Genomic DNA, 17,996 nt, shown 5'->3' with positions numbered 1-17,996 from the left:
TTTGCTCATTTTCAATCATATTTTAGTTTCGATTTCTTTTTTTACAAATCATTTTATTGAGGGCTTGTACAACTCTTATCACAATCCATCCACCCATTGTGTGTCCAGCACTTAGTTTCTATTTCTAATGTTTTTGTTTGCATCATCTTAGGCAATGACTAGAGTGAGATTGGACTTCTTGGACCAACTAGCCAAATTTTGGGAACTTCAAGGGTCTACTCTGAAAATCCCTATAGTGGAGAGAAAGATTCTGGATCTGTATGCCTTGAGCAAGGTAAGGCTTGTGCTTGACTTAGAAATCGTCAGTTAATTTCAAAAAACTCTGGTAGAAAACATTATTTCCTTGTGTAATATGTTTTGCATTAAGATGTAAATATGAATAAATGGAAACAACAGATCTCCAAAGTTGTCTTTAAAAGGCATTTTACAATTTGGTGTGAGAGTGATGACTCACTCTGATTAGTAGGCTTTGTGAGACACAATATGCAAAAGAAATGACACAACCCCTTAGTTGTTTGTTTTAATTAAAAAACATTTTTTTTGAGAGTTTCATACTGAGAATACATATAACATCCTGGGTTGAGCTTGTCATCTTTCGTGCTACTGGAAACGATATATTCAAGGAACTCGTTTCATTTAACATTCTCAGGCGTAGTACCTACACTTTTTTATTAATACCTTTAAGTAGTGTTAATGGTTAACTGGTTAGCTGAGCGGCTAACCAATAATAACCAGTAGAATGAATTGGAGTGTGGAAACTTAAGGGTTGAGGAAACGTAGTGGAGGCCACATCTGACCTCTGGCTTCGGTAGGGAGAAGGAGTTTTTCTTTACAGTAGCCCAGAGCCAGTTGCCACAAGCTGAAGTCAGACATGGCCTTTACCATCCCTGCTCTGCCTGCCCCAATCCTCCTCTTAACCCCAGTCTGACACCAGCCATTTCTCTTGAACATTTTACTTCTCTGCTGGGTTCCAGGATCCATGGCAGTAGCCATACACAACTCACAGACAGTACTCACTATTAAGGGGTGTTGTTAGGGAATTTAACACAAGTCAGGATCAGTAAACAGTAAGAACAGTCATTGGTCCACATCAAGACCTTTCCTCAGCCAGCAGGCAAATCTTTGTCTCTGGTGTCATCTTCTCATCCCTTGGCTTCTGCTGCTGTGGGTCAGCAAGCCTGCCTGCTCTCCACCTCACTATCTCAGGGGTCACAGCCCCTCTGCTCTGCCTTGATGTGGCTCCTTTGTTCTGTCCTGTGGTCACATCTTCTGATGCCTTTGTCTTGGCCTCCGCCTGGCAGACACTTTAGGCCAGGCATCCTCAAACTACAGCCCGTGGACCACATGCGGCCCCCTGAGGACATTTATCCTGCCCGCCGGGTGTTTTTGCCCCGTTTTGTTTTTTTACTTCAAAATACGATATGTGTAGTGTGCATAGGAATTTGTTCATAGTTTTTTTTAAACTATAGTTCGGCCCTCCAACGGGTCTGAGGGACAGTGCACTGGCTCCCTGTTTTAAAAGTTTGAGGACCCCTGCTTTAGGCAGAGATCTCAGACTTGCTTTGCTGGTGGCTCTTCTGCCTTAATAATGGTCCTCTGTCTCTGCTTCCAAGTTAGCTCATTCTTACAGTCAGAAAAATGGCAACTAAGCCTGAGCAGCCTCTATGAGTGCTTCACACACCCATTATTGCATAGCCACACCCAGCCGTTTGGTGGGCGTTTCAGAGCCATGCGTAAGTCTTATGAAGAAATTTCACTTCCACCACAGAGTACAGAGTTTCAGGCTTATTTTTGCCCAACCTGTTGTTAACCTTCTAGCATTACCTTTTCTCACATGAAAAACTACCTGACCTGCAACAAAGATGATTATAATAATTATCTTTTTTTTAAAAAAACACCTTTTACCCCCCCCCCAAAAAATATATATACAGTGAACCCTCGCCACTTTGCACTTCGACTTCCGCGTCTTCACTCTATCGCGGTTTTTGCATAACAGCGCATGCTCTGTCATTACTGCCACTGATTGGCTCATACTGTACACGCTTGATACCATAAATAATAGAATAAATAATAAATGATAATTGTAACGTCCAAAATGTTTTACTGTATTTTCCCTTTTTCGTTTAATAAATTGGACAATACAAGTGTAATGGTGACTAAAGGGTGTTTTTTCATGTCCTCTATGCTCTAACTACGAAAATATTTGATTTACAAATAAGGAATCCTACTTCGTGGAATTTCATTTATCACGGTAGGGTCTAGAATCGATTAACCACGATAAACGAGGGTTCACTGTATATGGCTTTTCTGACTTGTGGGTGAAGATAGCTTGCTTATTTGAGGAACTTTGCAAAACAACATTTTTGTGACCTTTCATATCCTCTTATTGATACATTCTAGAAACAAAAACTTACTTTTACCTACTGTATATACTCGTGTATAAGCCAAGTTTTTCAGCACATTTTTTTATGGTAAAATTAGGTGCCTCGGCTGATATTTGGGTTGGCTTATACTTGAGTATATACTGTAAATTGAAGAATTCTGACTACTTTCAAGAAGGATAGTAAGAATAATTATTTAAGTTGGTCTTTATGTAATATATTAAAATTAATTTCAGGTTAGAATTCTCTCACCAAACAGGAGAAGTGTGTCTTTATTAGAATACAGCTGTAGACTTGTTTTATCAGTCAGGTAACAGTGTCAGTTATTAAACACTGCACCAAGAATTGTCTGGTGTAGTTACATTAAAACCTGAGACCAAAGAGCAAATGGTGGTGCATTTGACCAGTGAGTTTATTTCTTTTTTGTAGGGGACATCACGATAAAGTTTTCTTGCGGCACCTTTTTTCATTTAAACAATAACTTTTGCTACATGATGCTATTTAAGGTTCTGGTTACATTTGATTTTAATTGTGTAGTTTGAATAAAATAAAAACCATTTTCTGAAATAATTTTATCATTAATAACAATAGTATTGCAATCCTTAGCCACATTTCATTTAGGTCAACTGTATTTTTATAAATGCTTAATGGAATTTGCCAAAATAATTATAGAAACAGTTGATCTATTAAATTGAAATGGTTTCGATATCAGTAATTTTCTAACGATAAGTCATAGATTTTCGAATTAGGAAGTGGCTTTCGAGTTACTTTGAATAATTTGAATAATTGTTATTAGTCATAGTAATTTGAATAATTGTTCATGATTCTGTTAGATAACATTTGTCTTTGGACTGCTTATCCCATACCAACAAACCAACTTCCTTTTTAATTAAAAGAGGAATGCTACTAATAAAGTATGCCATGTTTAAGTACTTAGGCAATTTATTGAAAACCTTTTGTGATTAAGATTGTCTGCAGTTTATTGGGTTTTACCTCCTTAGGGTTTTTATATGCCCTTAGGTTTCTCTTTCCCCTAACAGATAAGTAATGCTTGTCAAACTGAGATTCAGAGCTAAAAAGGAGACACGTTGTGATTTGCAGTACTTTTATTTCTGTTTCTTAAATGTTATAGTGAGACTGCTACTTCTCACCACCTTAACTTTTTTTAACAATTAGTAACATATAAGTGCTGTATACAGATCTTAAGTGTACAGTTAGCTCAGTCTTTATGTATTTATATATCCGTATAACCACCACACATATCACGATGTAGAGTATTTATCCCAGGAACACGTTAGTGAGCTTCCTCCCCCTCTGACAGTGCCTCTCCAGAAAGGTCACCAGTGTTCACCTCTGTGTCATTGGGTGACTCTTTCACTAGAAAGAGACAGATTGTTAACTGGAGCATCAGAAAAGTTCGATGTTTGAAATTTCTTAGGTATGCCCTGTACCTTTTTACAGAAACGTTATTTTTGGCCGGCAGCTGATTGGCATATGTTGAGTTTGTTTTATTATAGATACGTGATGCGTTTGAAGCAGTGATTCCCACTGCTGTTTATTGGAACCAAATTTTCAGTCTCTTCTGAGTCATTAAATTGTCATTGTGATGGCTTCCAGTCTTGATTAAATCCCTTCATCGGTATAGTAATTATTTTTGATAGAAATAAGTATTTCTTGGGCTGTCTCTAATTTAATGCAGTTTTGCATGAATAATTTCTATTTATAAGCACTTCAGCAAGGAACCATTCAAGTTCTTAAAAAATAATTCCCAAAGGAAAAGAAATACCTAAAATAGAAACCAGCATTCTCCTTCCTCCACTGCTCCTTATCCCCATTCACCCTTCTTCAAGTTAATCGCTCTACTTCTAGCTGGTCCTGGTTTTTGTCTTTAGATTTTCAAAGAATGTGCTCATTGTGTGGTTTATTTTTAGTGTACTGACTTAACTAATAATGATTTGGAAGAGGTGTAAAAAATCCAAATCTTCCCTCTACTTATTATACCCTTAATGGTTAAGGTCCAGTGTTTATTAATCAAGTATTACTGTGATAATAAAAATATAAATATTTATATCTGAGTCTTGTAGTGTGCTCTGTATGATTCACTTCCTTGTACCAATTTTTATTTATTCTTGATGAATAATCCCCCTCCTCTTAAAATTGTTTACATTTTCTTTGTAGGGATTGAAATTTTCAGAATTCCCAGTAGAAGTGTAAGCCTTTGAGTTTTTCTGTCCATCAGGTCATCTGTCCGTGTTTTCTTCTGGGAGACATTCCTCTTGTTTCTTCTTTCCAGCTCCTATTCAGACTGGTTGCCTTTTAAGTTAGCTGTCAACCTTGAACTCGCTTTTACCACTCTTATTCTGGAAATTCTTTATGTCTTTGTTTGCGGTAGATCTTCCTTTTGGTTGGCTTATTCTCTTATCTTGGTGGAATAGTGCCTCCACTAATTACTTAAACATGTTTTTAAAAAAGATTTTAGAGTTTTTAAAATCTCTGGTGAAAAATCCACATAAGCAGTGCAGATCAAGACTGTATGGTAGAATTCTGACTCTGTCTTGGTGCCAGCACCAGTGTGTTGACCGCTGCAGTCCTCCGACTCTCTCCATCCTGTGCTGCGCTCCTTGTGTTGTTTTCTTGAGGTCTTTTTCTCCTCACACACACCATGCCCTACGCGTCTGTGTTTAGGTTCATTTTTCTTTGCATAATCCAAAGAGTCGTAAATCATGCCAAAGCCAGTAGTCTTGCCATCACCAAAATGGGTTCTGATGTGGTCTTGTACATTTTGACTAGTTTTTCACAAATTTCTGTCTTAGGCACTGTTGCTTTCTCAGGGTGAAGGACATCAATGACCATGTGTTTTCACTGAAGTACTCAGTTGTTCATGAACTTCCTGGTCCCAATAGTTACTGTGTCATTTATGATGGCGGAGAATGCTCAAGCAGGCCAGAGATGGGAAGAGGAAAAAAAAAAAAGCTCCACTAATTTCTTCAGCAAGATCATAAAAGGGATAGAATTTTTTTAGGATATTATCTAAAAGTGTCATTGTACCCTGGTTTATTAGTAGTTTAATGATATACCAAACCAAACTCTGACATTGAGTTGATTCCAACTCATAAGCTAGACCTATAGGACAAAGAAGAACTCTTCCATATGAAACCAAGGCTGTAATCTTTAAAGAAACAGACTGCCACATCTTTGTCCCATGGTGGCTTTAACCACCAACCCACCAACCCACAATTAACAGCCAAAAGCTCACCCACTGTACCAGGAGTGCTCCTTAGGATATAGAAGTCTAAACTTCTAAGTCACATTACTTCAGTTTTTGCAAGCTTTACTACATAGTTTCCAGTGCTACTGTTGAAAATAATGATTTATTAATCCTTGTATCTTTGTATGCGACTATGTTCCTAAAAACTTAGGATCTAATCATTATTCCCAGTGTTTTAAAATGTAAATAATATGTATTGGCATGTTTTAATTTCATTAATAATCTTTTTAATATGAGAATTCATGTCTTTCATTTCCTTTAATATTTCTTGTGTCAATTCTTTGATAATTTCTTTCACTTACCCGTTCCCCCTTTTGGACATTGATTAATTAGCTGCGAGACATCTTTGGCCGACTCTAGTTTATTTGCCTGTTTCTTTATTACCTTGGAGCCCCTGCTACTCCAGTCTTCTGCTGGGATAGTTGCCATGCTGACTGGAGGAAGTCCAAGGGCTTTTATTTAGATTTTCAATCCATCCTGTTCTCTGCTGCAGTACCATCCTAGTTTTAGAGTTACTGTGCTTCTGTTTCTCTTAAGCCTTTCCAGGTTTTCTTTTACAAAAGGTTCTCTTTGGGTTTACTTCATTTTTTCGAAAATATTTCCCCCCTTTTCTTTTGCTTGCTAAGTTATCACTCATAATCTGCTTTATAGCCTTTTAAAATATTGTTTATATTTCTTGTTTTTAATCAGTTTTTTCCCAACTTCTATCTTGCGAGTATGCTTTTTTAGTCTGTTAATATCTTTTTAAGTGCTGTTTTGAGAGGGAGCTTTGTTTTTTTTAACCATTTTATTAGGGGCACATACAACTCTTATCACAATCCATACATACATCTATTGTGTAAAACACATTTGTACATTCATTGCCCTCATCATTCTCAAAACATTTGCTTTCCACTTAAGCCCCTAGCATCAGCTCCTCATTTTTTCCCCTCCCTCCCCGCTTCCCCATCCCTCATGAACCCTTGATAATTTATAAATTATTATTTTGCCATATCTTGCACTGTCCAGTGTCTCCCTTCAGCCACTTTTCTGTTGTCTGCCCCCCAGGGAGGATGTTATATATAGATCTTTGTAATCGGTTCCCCCTTTCCACCCCACCCTCCCGCCACCTCCCAGTATCGCCACTCTTACCACTGGTCCTGAAGGGATCATCCACCCTGGATTCCCTGTGTTTTCAGTTCCTATCTGTGCCAGTGTACATCCCCTAATCTGACCAGATTTGTAAGGTAGAATTGGGATCTTGATAGTGGGTGTGGAGGAAGCATTTAGGAACTAATGGAAAGTTGTATGTTTCATCATTGTTACACTGTACCCTGACTGGCTTGTCTTCTCCCCGTGACCCTTCCGTAAGGGAATGAATGTCCAATTGCCTACACATGGGTTTTGGGTCTCCACTCCGCACTCCCCCTCATTTACAATTATGTAATTTTTTGTTCTGATAATGCCTGATACCTGATCCCTTCAGCACCTCATGATCACACAGGCTGGTGTGTTTCTTCCATGTGGGCTTTGTTGCTTCTGAGCTAGATGGCCACTTGTTTACCTTCAAGCCTTTAAGACCCCAGACGTTTTATCTTTTGATAGCCAGACACCATCAGCTTTCTTCACCATATTTGCTTTATGCACCCGCTTTGTCTTCAGTGATCGTTTCAGGAAGGTGAGCATCATGGAATGCCAGTTTATTAGAACAAAGTATTCTTGCATTGAGGGAGTACTTGAGTTGAGGCCCAATGTCCATCTCTCACCTTAATACTAAATCTATACATATATGCACAGAGATCTATTTCCACATGAGAGAGAGCACTTAACTAGAACCTTGTTCCTGCTTTATATCTGATAAATTTAATTTTAAGCAAACTTTTGTTTTGAGTTTCTCTTTTCAGGTCTTTTGAGTATATACCTAGAGTAGAATTGCTGGGCAGTACAATAACTCTGTGTTCAACGTTTTGTGGAACTGCTGTGTTTTCTGCAGGGGCTGCTGTTTGAAATAGCAGCTGCAACATTTCACTTTCCCACCAACTCTCTTACTTTCTCGCCAACATTTGTTAGTGTCTGTTTTTCTGACGATGGTCCTTCTAGAGGGGGCAAAATAGTTCTTTGTGGCTTTGATTTATATTTCCCTGATGACATCTTGGGGGAGGCATGTTTGTGTAGTGGTAATGAGTTAGGCTTGCAATCTGCATGGTTGGCAGTTCAACACCAGCCGCTCTGTGGGGAAAGACGGCTTTTTATACCTGTAAACAGTTAACAGTGTAGTCTATGAGTCCACATTAACTTGATGGCAGTGAGAGAGCAAATGACGTGCGTATTGGCCATGTCTTGTAAACCTGCTTTTTAAGTCTTTTGTCTTTTTTGTTTGGATTGTTTGTCTTTTATTTGTACTTTTATAAGAGTTCTTTATATGTTTTGAGGTACAAAACCCTTAGCAGATGAATGGTTACCAAATATCTTCTCTCATTTTGTAGGTAGTCTTTTTATTTGGATGCACAAAATTTAAAAATTGTGATCAGTATCTATTTTGGCTTTTGCTGTTGGTGCTTTTAATGTCATATATAACAATCCATCAAAAGCTAGGTGCTGAAGTTACACCGCTATGTTTTCTTCTAAGAGTGTTACGGTTTGCGTTTTCTTGAGGTTAGGCCGTGAGTCCATTTGAATTTATGCTGTACTTGGCATGGGGTGTGGGTCCAGTTTCATTCTCTTGCATATGGAGACCCGGTTGTCCCAACACTGTACCACTTTAAGACCCCTTCACTACGCTACCTAATTTCTTTCTTGTTCTTTCTCCCTTTGACATTTACTTGTTATGCTAACTGTACCTTGTTTTGTATGCTTCCAGTATAATGAATGTAAGCTCTGTGAGGGCAAAGATCTTTGCTTTGTTTGCTGATGTGCCCTAGAACTGTAGCTCCTGGAACCATACCTGGCAATATTGAAACACTCGGAAGATACATGTTAAGTGACAGTTGCTCTCATCTTCTTCCATATGCTTCTAGGTATCTTACTATGTACACCACTTTGTGTGTTTCTTTACAAAACCAAATTGGTTTTCTTCTGCAGAAGGAGTTCTTCTCAGAGTATGAACAGAGGAATTGCTCTTTTCTTGTGCCTATGAAGTTAGATCTTACAGATAGTTCCCTAGGGGACTTCTGCTTTGGCTGTAGGGTCACCTCTCTTCATGACAGAGTGAAAGAAAGGAACACGTTTCTTTACTGATAAGCATCTGCTCCCTACCTCCCTTACCCACACAATACATAGGGCCCATTTATAATCACAGCTAACATTGATACAGTGCTTAACTGGATCTTTGGACTTTTCATGCTTTGTTTTCTTTATCCTCTAAACAGCTGCAAAATTAGGTAGTTACTGTTATTCCCATCTTAATAGCAGGCTACTGAGACACATGAGTAATTTATTCAAGGCCATACAGCCATTAAGGGGCAGAACAGATTTGAACAGAGGTAATTGTAGCATTTATGCTCTCAACCTTTGATATATGGCATATAAAAGCAATATATGATTAGAGAGCATGTATTTATAGCTTGTTTAACAAATATAGTTTGTATACTGTATCATAATACTCTATACTGTTCTCAGAGTAACTGAAAACTATATTTTAGAGCGTGAGAGATATACACTATCAAATTCTTGAAGCTAGAGTACCTTGTTGTATGTATATTATATTCAATGCCTGGTGTGACATCAACATCCAACCAAATTGGGCAGTTTATATTATTACTGCCTATCTTAATACACTCTGTGTTAGATTTTGGGTAATGCCTCCTACATGTAATCTGACTTTTTATTACCATTCCTTTTGAAAAATTGTAACTGCTTATTCAAATCTATTCTTTGAATTCATTGTTTGCTTGGCATTTTGGTTAAATTCTTTTAAATTACTGATAACACTTTATGATTTCAGAATTTCTGTTCATTTTGAACTATATAACATTCTGATGTTACTTTTGTCTATTTTTTCACTCATTTTATATTGTGAAAGATATAACATCTTGATGGTACTGAGTATGTACATATGCTCAGTTTTCTCTGAATAATGATCAAAATATAAATTTATTACGAGATTTTGAAAACCTGATTTGAGGGTAGGCACAATTAACATTAGTGATAACATTTAAGACCTCCAACCTCTTTCTTAGTTTAAATATTGACAAGTTTAAATCTTATGAAATATTTGTTGGAAAAAATTTTCAAATCTAAGCCTAGACTAACTTTTTATTTTAGCAGACAACATATAGTAGTGATGCTTCCCTTTACCAGGCTTCTTCTCCTAAATGATTGCTACCTTTGTTTTCCAGATCGTTGCCAGCAAAGGAGGTTTTGAAATGGTCACCAAAGAGAAGAAATGGTCTAAAGTGGGCAGCCGTTTGGGATATCTGCCAGGAAAAGGAACTGGGTCTCTTTTGAAGTCACACTATGAAAGAATTCTCTACCCATATGAGCTTTTCCAATCTGGTGTCAGCCTTATGGTGAGAAACATTCTTCTTAGAGTGGAAAAAAAAATGTGCTCCAAATATAAACTTTAGACCGGGTTCAACCCAACACATTAATAGTTCTCTGTGCAAACCAAGGTAGATTTAATTTCTCCAGCACCGGAAATTTGGGGAGCAGTGTGTGTCACATCTGTTTTTGAGGATATTGGGAAAGGAGGGTGTGTAATTTATTTAAAATATCTTTATGACTTAGCTTTTGGAAAAGGTTCTTCATTAATTTTTAAAAACAACTTTATGGTGGTACGATGTACATACCATAGCATCACCCACCTGTAGGTGCACACTTTCAGTACACTTTAGTAAATTTACACATTCATCAAAAGTCATAGCCTTAGTGGCACAAATGGTTAGATACTTGAAAGGTCGGTGGTTTGAGCCCACCCAGAGGCACCTCGCAGGGCAGACCAGGCAGTTTGCTTCTGAAAGATTACATCTCTGAAAATATTGGCACTGGACTCCTCCTCCTCTGCTTCCAAACCCAGGCTGCTCTTGATCTTCTTTCTGTCTCCCTGATTTTGCCCTGGTGACTTGCATTTAGTATAATGTTTCCAAGGTTCATACAAGTTGTAGCATGTGTCAATATTTCCTTCCTTTTTATGGCTCAATAACATTGTGTTGTAAAGCGGTACTACATTTTGTTGATCTTTTTATAAATTGATGAGCTTGTTTTCAGGTTGTAGCTCTTATTAATAATACCACTATAAATACACATGCAAGTCTTTGTGTGGTCATAGGCATTCATTTCTCTTGTGTAGGTACCTAGGTGTGGAATTGCTTGATTATACCTAAGAACGGTCAAATTTGTTTTCCAAAGTGCTTGAACCATTTCACTTTTCTAGTACCATGTGACACTTCAGATTCTTTATATACTTGCCAACATTTGACTTGTTAATCCTTTTTGAATAGCTGTCTTAATGAGAACAGTATTGGCATTCTGCTTCCATAAAGATTGGCAACTTTGGAAACTGTTGGGGCAGTTCTGTTCTGCCTATTGCTCTGAGCTGGAATCGACGGGATGACGACTGGTTAATGGCTAGGTCCTTTCTCAGTCTGGTTAACTTGCCGATTTCTAATGACTAATATTGTTGATTCTCTGCGTGGTGCATACAATTCTCTCTTATAACTAAAAGGTCAGACACCCTGGAAGAAAGACTTGGTGATCTGAGAAATCAGCTACTGAAAAACTTAAGGCGCACAGCTCCACTCAGATATAAGTGGGGTTGCTGTGAGTCGCTTTCCACTCCAAACTGGTTTCGGTTTGTTTGGGATTTGGTACATCTTTTCATGTGCAATTCTTACTGCGTTATCTTCTTATATTTGAGTTGTAAACCTTCTTTTATATTCTCATCATAGGTCTATTATCAGATATATTATTTACAAATATTTTCTCTTTATCTGTGATTCATCTTCATTTTCATTTGGATGTCTCATTTGAAGAACAAAAATTTAAAATTTTCATGTCTAAATTTTTGAATTTTTTTTCCTTTTATAGATTGTTTTGGTATCAGTTTTAAGAAATCTTTTCTTAACCCATCTTCACAATAGATTTTGTGTTTTTTTAAAAATAATTTTATTGAGGGCTCGTACAACCCTTATCACAATCCATCCATCCATCCATTGTGTCAAGCACATTGGTACATACATTGCCATCATCATTCTCAAAACATTTGCTTTGTACTTGAGTCCTTGGTATCAGCTGACTAATTCTTTTTTTTTAAAATCATTTTATTAGGGGCTTATACAACTCATCACAATCCATACACACATCAGTTGTATAAAGCACATTTGTACATTCATTGCCCTCATCATTCTCAAAACATTTCCGCTCCACTTAAACCCCCAGCATTAGGCCCTCATTTTTCCCCTTCCCTCCCCACTGCCCCCTCCCTCATGAGACCTTGATAATTTATAAATTGTTTTTTTATCATATCTTGCGCTGTCCGGCGTCTCCCTTCACCATCTTTTCTGTTGTCCGTCCCCCAGGGAGGAGGTCACATAGTTTCTTGTAATCAGTTCCCTCTTTCCAAGCCATTCTCCCTCTACCCTCCCTGTATCACCACTCACACCACTGATCCTGTAGGGATCATCCTCCCTGGATTCCCTGTATTTCCAGTTCCTATCTGTACCAGTGTACATCCTCTGGTCTAGGCAGACTTGCAAGGTCGAATTCGAGTCATGGTAGTGGGAGCGGGGAGGAAACATTTAGGAACTAGAGGAAAGTTGCATTTTTCATCATTGTTACATCGCACCCTGACTGACTTGTCTCCTCCCCGAGACCCCTCTGCAAGGGGATCTCTAGTGGCCTATTTGTTTTTATACAGAAGTTTTATATTTTATTCTCATATGTTTAAATACATGATCCCTTGGTTAAGTGGTTGGTAGCTCAGTGGTTAAGTTATTGGCTGCGAACTGAAAGTTTCGATGGTTTGCCGGGAGAAAGATGTGCCAATCTGCTTCCGTAAAGATGACAGCCTTGGCCGCTCTAAGGGAAGTTCTGCTCTGTCGGATAGGGTCCCCGTAAGTCAGAATTGACTTGATGACAGTGGGTTTTCGTGTTCCTCGTGACTCAGTCAGTGCTCAACTGCTAACCAAGAAGTTGGTGGTTCCGACCCAGCAGCAGCTCTGTGAGAGGAAGAGGAGATGGCAGTGAAGGTGGTAGTCTTTGAAGTTCTAGGAGACAGCGCACTCTACCCTGTAGGGTCACTATGAGTCAGAATCAACTAGACTGCGATGGTTTGTTTTAATAACAACCCTTTTGGAATTAACTTTTGTGTGTAGTATGAGGTAAATGTGTAAGTGCATTGCTTAGGATGGGGCAAGGCATAAGTCATAGCCATATCCAGTTGTACCAACACCTTTCATCAAAAAGTGTTCTTTTCTCATTGATCTTCTTTGATACTTTTGTTGAAAAGCACTTCACTATAAATATATGAGTTTATGTCTGTACTGTTTTGTTCCCTTGATCTGTACACACTGTCTTGATTACTTAGTTTTATAGCACATTTTGATGTCCAGTGGTGTAGGTTCTCCAACTTTATTCTTCTTTTCAAAATTGCTTTGGTTATTTCCAAACAATTTGCATTTTTGTATACATTTTAGAATCATCTTCTTAGTTTTAATAGCAGCAGTATAAAACCTCCTAGGATTTTGATACAGATGTCTTTGACTGTACATCCACTTGGGGAGAATTGCTGGCTGGTTTCATGCATTTTTAGGCATTTATTGGAAACTTACTATTTCCCCATTGTTTCTCAAGCCTGATTTCTTATCAGTGAATCTGCTTTCTCTGCTCTGATCTTTTAGGGTGTACAAATGCCCAATTTAGATCTTAAGGAAAAAGTGGAGCCTGAGGTTCTTGGCACTGATATCCAAGCTCCCCCAGAGCCGGGTACAAGAATGAACATTCTGCCGAAGAGAACAAGACGTGTCAAGTCTCAGGTATCAATGCCCACGGGCCATTTTAAACAGGCATTTTAAGTGCATTGAGCATGCAGAACAAGTTGTCTGGTCATGGGAGGCCATTCATATACTATTGTTCTTTATAAACTAAAGAAATACTTGTTTCTCATTGTCTGTAAGGTTATTCGCTGAGTTTGGTCTGAAAAATAACTCTGTTAATTTTGAGCAGTTTGGGCAGGAATGGCAAATCGAAGGGTGTCTTGCTGATCGAAGGGTGTCTTGCTGCCGTAGAGCTAGCTTCATAGGTTTGCTGATGAACACTTTATATTCTCATGGTTAGCAGATTTGAGAGGAGTTGAAAAAGAGTAATTGTATTTTTCATTGATTATTCCAGTATATACTGTCTTACTGTCTGAGTCATTTCTGCGTAGTGTTTAGTGCATTTTCCTAATGCATCAGAAAGAAAGTCCATTTCTCTCTTGCCTGCTTTCCTTTCTCCCTGGTCTCTCTTCTTAGGTCTTAGGAGCTGCATGTTAAGTGGTTTGCTAAGACAAGTCTGTAAGCTGGCACAGCGAGGGGCTTAGGTCCTGAGACTTGGTTCATTGAAGTGAAGAAAAGAATGGGCAGGAGTAACAGCTAACTGAATTGTAATAATTGATGTGACTGCATCTCAGGTTACACCAAGTGAGAATGGACTCAGACCCAGCAGCGAGCCTGCTTTTTGAGTTTAAAGAAGCAATGCTAACAAAACGGGAATGGTCATCATCAAAAGTAGAAGTCAGAGAAGCAAACTATTGCCTCTGCTGAGAAATACTGGATCCTGGGTTGTGAGGAGTCCTATCATGCTAGCGGTACTTCCATTTTCTTTTCCAGAGGGCCGGGAATATTTTTCCCCCTTGCCATTTCTGCTTTTCCTGTTCGGAATTTCTGGTTACTGAAATAGCCTCCTTATTAATTTAGCTTCTCACGTGCTTTGAGAGGTAAAAGGTAGGTGTGCTGGATAGGGATTGAATGTAATGAAAATTCTTTGGAAAATGGTGGTACTAGTTTATACAGTAGTAAACTCTGGTTTATTGTCATTCACAGGTTTTTATTTTCATGTAAGTTGATCTCAGGTTTTGATTGTCTTTAGGTTTATAGTGATATCTCTCTCTCTTTTAGACTCCAAACATTGAGGTCTGCTCTCTGACCTGACTCTGATGAATTGTCTTACATGCTCTGTGTACCTAACCATTTGCCAGCTTGTGATGAAATTCCTGTGCTCCCCTTGAAATCTTATTTTTAATTGCCCTTTGTAAATTATAAATAAAAAAACCACATAGGAATTCTTTTTACCCATTGTATCACTATAGTCTGATGGTTGGTATCAGATAGAAACTAGAGCTGCTTCAGGATTTGCAGTGATTTTCACTCCCAGTTTGTCCGTAATTGTTCATCTGCTGTATTGCCAGACTGCCTCTCGTTATTTTTAGCTTTCTATTTCAGAGAGAAAGTACATTTAAAAAGAAGGAACTAAAGTACCTTATAGCATAGCACAAGGGAGTGCTGGTGGCACTCTCAGCTGAGCCTTAGCCTTTTAACCACAGGATTGGCGGTCAAACCTACCAGGAGGCTCTCTGCTCCTGAGCCAACTACAGATGCGGACATCTTCATGGGGTTGCTGTAAGCTGGAATTGACTCTCTGGCAATGGGTTTTGTTTGCTTTTAGTGTAACATACAGTTATCCTGTGGTGCCACAGGGGATTGCTACAGGACCCCATTGGATACCAAAATGCGCTTAGATAAAATGGTATGATGTTTGCATATAACATAGGCTCATCCTCCTATTTAAATCATTTCTAGATTACTTATAATACATAATCCAGTGACATGCAATGCAAATAATGCTTTATGGGTCCCTCAGCCTTTGAGGAATTGCTTTGACCACTTACCATATATACTCAAGTATAGGCCGACCCGAATATCAGCCAAGTCACCTAATTTTACCACAAAAACTGCATTAAAAATGTGCTGGAAAACTCAGCTTATACATGAGTGTGTATGGTAATTACTTTCCAAAAATATTATCCATCTGTGGTTAGTTGAACCCAAGGGTGCTGTGGATGGCTGACTGTCATTGTACACCTTAGTGGAACCTATTCTAAAGAATAAAGGAGTTACAAAGAAATCTTGATGTTTACTTAGTAGGTTTGTTAGCACTATTATTAGGTTAATTCTGAAACTACATTATGTGTTTTGTAGAAAAAAGCAAATGAATAAGTACGTGAATGATGTTGGGAATCCGAATTATCAGTGGAATAAGGGAGATAAATTTATATAAGGGATGGTAAAAGGATCTTGTAGTGAAGAATTAGAATTGGAATTATTAGGAATTAAAGACATGAAATTACAAAACAAAAAAAATGTTTTTTCTTATCCTGACCTCTAAAAGTGTCTAGAAGGAGTGATATCTTAATGGCGACTTGCACATTTTGTGCTCAGATCTTGTTTCAGCATAGCATTAAGACTGCTGGATGCAGTGTTGAAATAGTGCTGAAAGGTCCAAAATCATTAGTGACCGTCCATATACTTTGAACATGTTATCAGGAAGAGACCAGTCCCTAGACAAGGGCAACACACTTAGTAGAGGGATCAGCGAAAATGTGATGGATTGATACAATGGCTACAACAAGAGTTCAAGCATGACAAAAGTTGTGAAGATGGTACAGGATCCGGCTGTGTTCCATTCGTCATACATAGGGTTACTATGAATCGGAGCCACTTGAGAGCACCTAACAAGAACACAGGATCATATGAGCGTAAAATTGTTCTTGGACCATTCTAAACTTGAACAGATAATTAAAGAAGGCTCTTTTAAGATTAGGTATAGCAAGTGGCTATATGCATGGACACAAGTCAAGTACCTCAACTCCCTGTCCCCTCATTCAGACTTCCTCATCTGAGTAATCTCAGCAAGAATTTACTTGTCCCACATTATTTTCCTTCCATTCCATAGAGAGTCAGATTATGATTCCACGGACCCAATCCCCAGGGATGGTGGTAAAGGAACCCATGTGGCTCCTTTATTGATGCTGCAGACTTGGAACTAAGCGGAATTCCAGACAGTAGGGCTGGCCCTTCTGCCTGCCTTTGTGTTCTTTCCCTCCAGCTTGCTGCATGCTACCTGTTGGCAGTGCTGGTGTTGCTGCTCCCGCTGCTGTGTTTCTGTGCCCGGCTCAACCTCCATGGGGGCTTTGAGTGATGCAGTCGGGGACTCTGCATGGAGGGGAACGCTGAAGCATAGCCATGTTCACACTCGCTTGGCGTGTGCATGGGGGATCCAGAACTTTCCTAGTATGCGTTTTTTCCTCTAGTTGAGCTTTGAGCAACTTTCTCTGAGTTTGTGCACCCAGTGGCTTCACCTCAGTTTGCAGACACCAAGATATAATTAATTTAGACAAGGATCATCAATAGATATTAAAACCATTAGGTAAATGTTAACTAGAAAGTGTATTGTCTTAAGAGTTTACTCTGGTTGTTATTTTTTACATTGTGGCAAATATATGTAACTCTAAAAAACTTGAAATTTCAGTTATCTTCACATGTACACTTCAGTGACATGCTCATCATGTTCAACCATCACCCATATCCTCTCCCAAAATATAAAAATATTTTTTAACTTATTGTGGTTTGGGTGAAGGTCCATTATGTATTTTCTCATCACCTTTATGGTAGTTGTTTATTGTTATGAAGGGGAAAAGTATATTGGAGAATATGATAGACGCTATCTTAACCAAATGCTCAAACTAGTGTTACATGTTTACGATGCTCTTCAATCTAGTGTATGATATATAACTGATGTGTTTGGTATCTCTTGATGTAGAGAATTTTTTTAATAGGCAGCCCGAGTTATAATTTGATTCTTTTTAGTCCATTTTCTTAATTACTCAGGAGACTCTCCTGGGACACAAATTCTTAGGAATTTTGTTGAACAGCTAATACTGATTTTATGTACTTTCCCATTTAAAAGTACATCAGAGTTAAGTAGAATCTAAATTGCTTTCTCTCTGATTGGAATCAGTGATTTAGACCACTACCAAATTATTGACCTTACTATATTCCACCACCATTTGTTGTTGTTAACTGCAGTGGAGTCTCTTCAGACTCTCGGCGACCTACGTGTAGCAGAAGGAGGCATTGACATTCGGTGCTGTCTGTGTGACTGTAGGGATGCTGTGTCCGTTGTTGTGTCAGCTCACCTCACGGAGCATTTCACTATTCTCATCTTTACCAAACAGATACTTTTTTTTCTGTCTTTCAGATAGATGTCTTTCCTTTACAAAATGCCTTTTCTAACCATTGGTCTCTCTGATGACATGTCTAATGTAAGCAAGAAGTCTCACCATCTGTATTAGTCTGGGTACTTTGGAGAAACAAATCCACGGCGACTCACGTATA

The 17,996-nt window shown here is 38.4% G+C and overlaps 1 protein-coding gene across 1 annotated transcript in view; it reads left to right on the top strand.

Annotated features, from left to right (window-relative positions):
- The first annotated feature begins 152 nt into the window (after nucleotides 1–152).
- The window catches only part of KDM5A (lysine demethylase 5A), a 99,910-nt gene continuing 82,066 nt past the window's right edge, over nucleotides 153–17,996 (top strand). The window contains exons 1-3 of the mRNA XM_030887221.2: nucleotides 153–274; nucleotides 9,966–10,136; nucleotides 13,464–13,598. Coding sequence (XP_030743081.2) covers nucleotides 155–274; nucleotides 9,966–10,136; nucleotides 13,464–13,598 — 426 coding nt within the window. The 5' untranslated portion in view covers nucleotides 153–154. The remainder of the gene's footprint in view (nucleotides 275–9,965; nucleotides 10,137–13,463; nucleotides 13,599–17,996) is intronic.

The sequence above is a fragment of the Echinops telfairi genome, unplaced genomic scaffold (genome assembly GCF_000313985.2).
Source record: "Echinops telfairi isolate 266 unplaced genomic scaffold, ASM31398v2 ScPeMD7_6273;HRSCAF=7185, whole genome shotgun sequence".
Lineage (NCBI taxonomy): Eukaryota > Metazoa > Chordata > Mammalia > Afrosoricida > Tenrecidae > Echinops > Echinops telfairi.
This window is presented reverse-complemented; position numbering and strand designations above follow the sequence as displayed.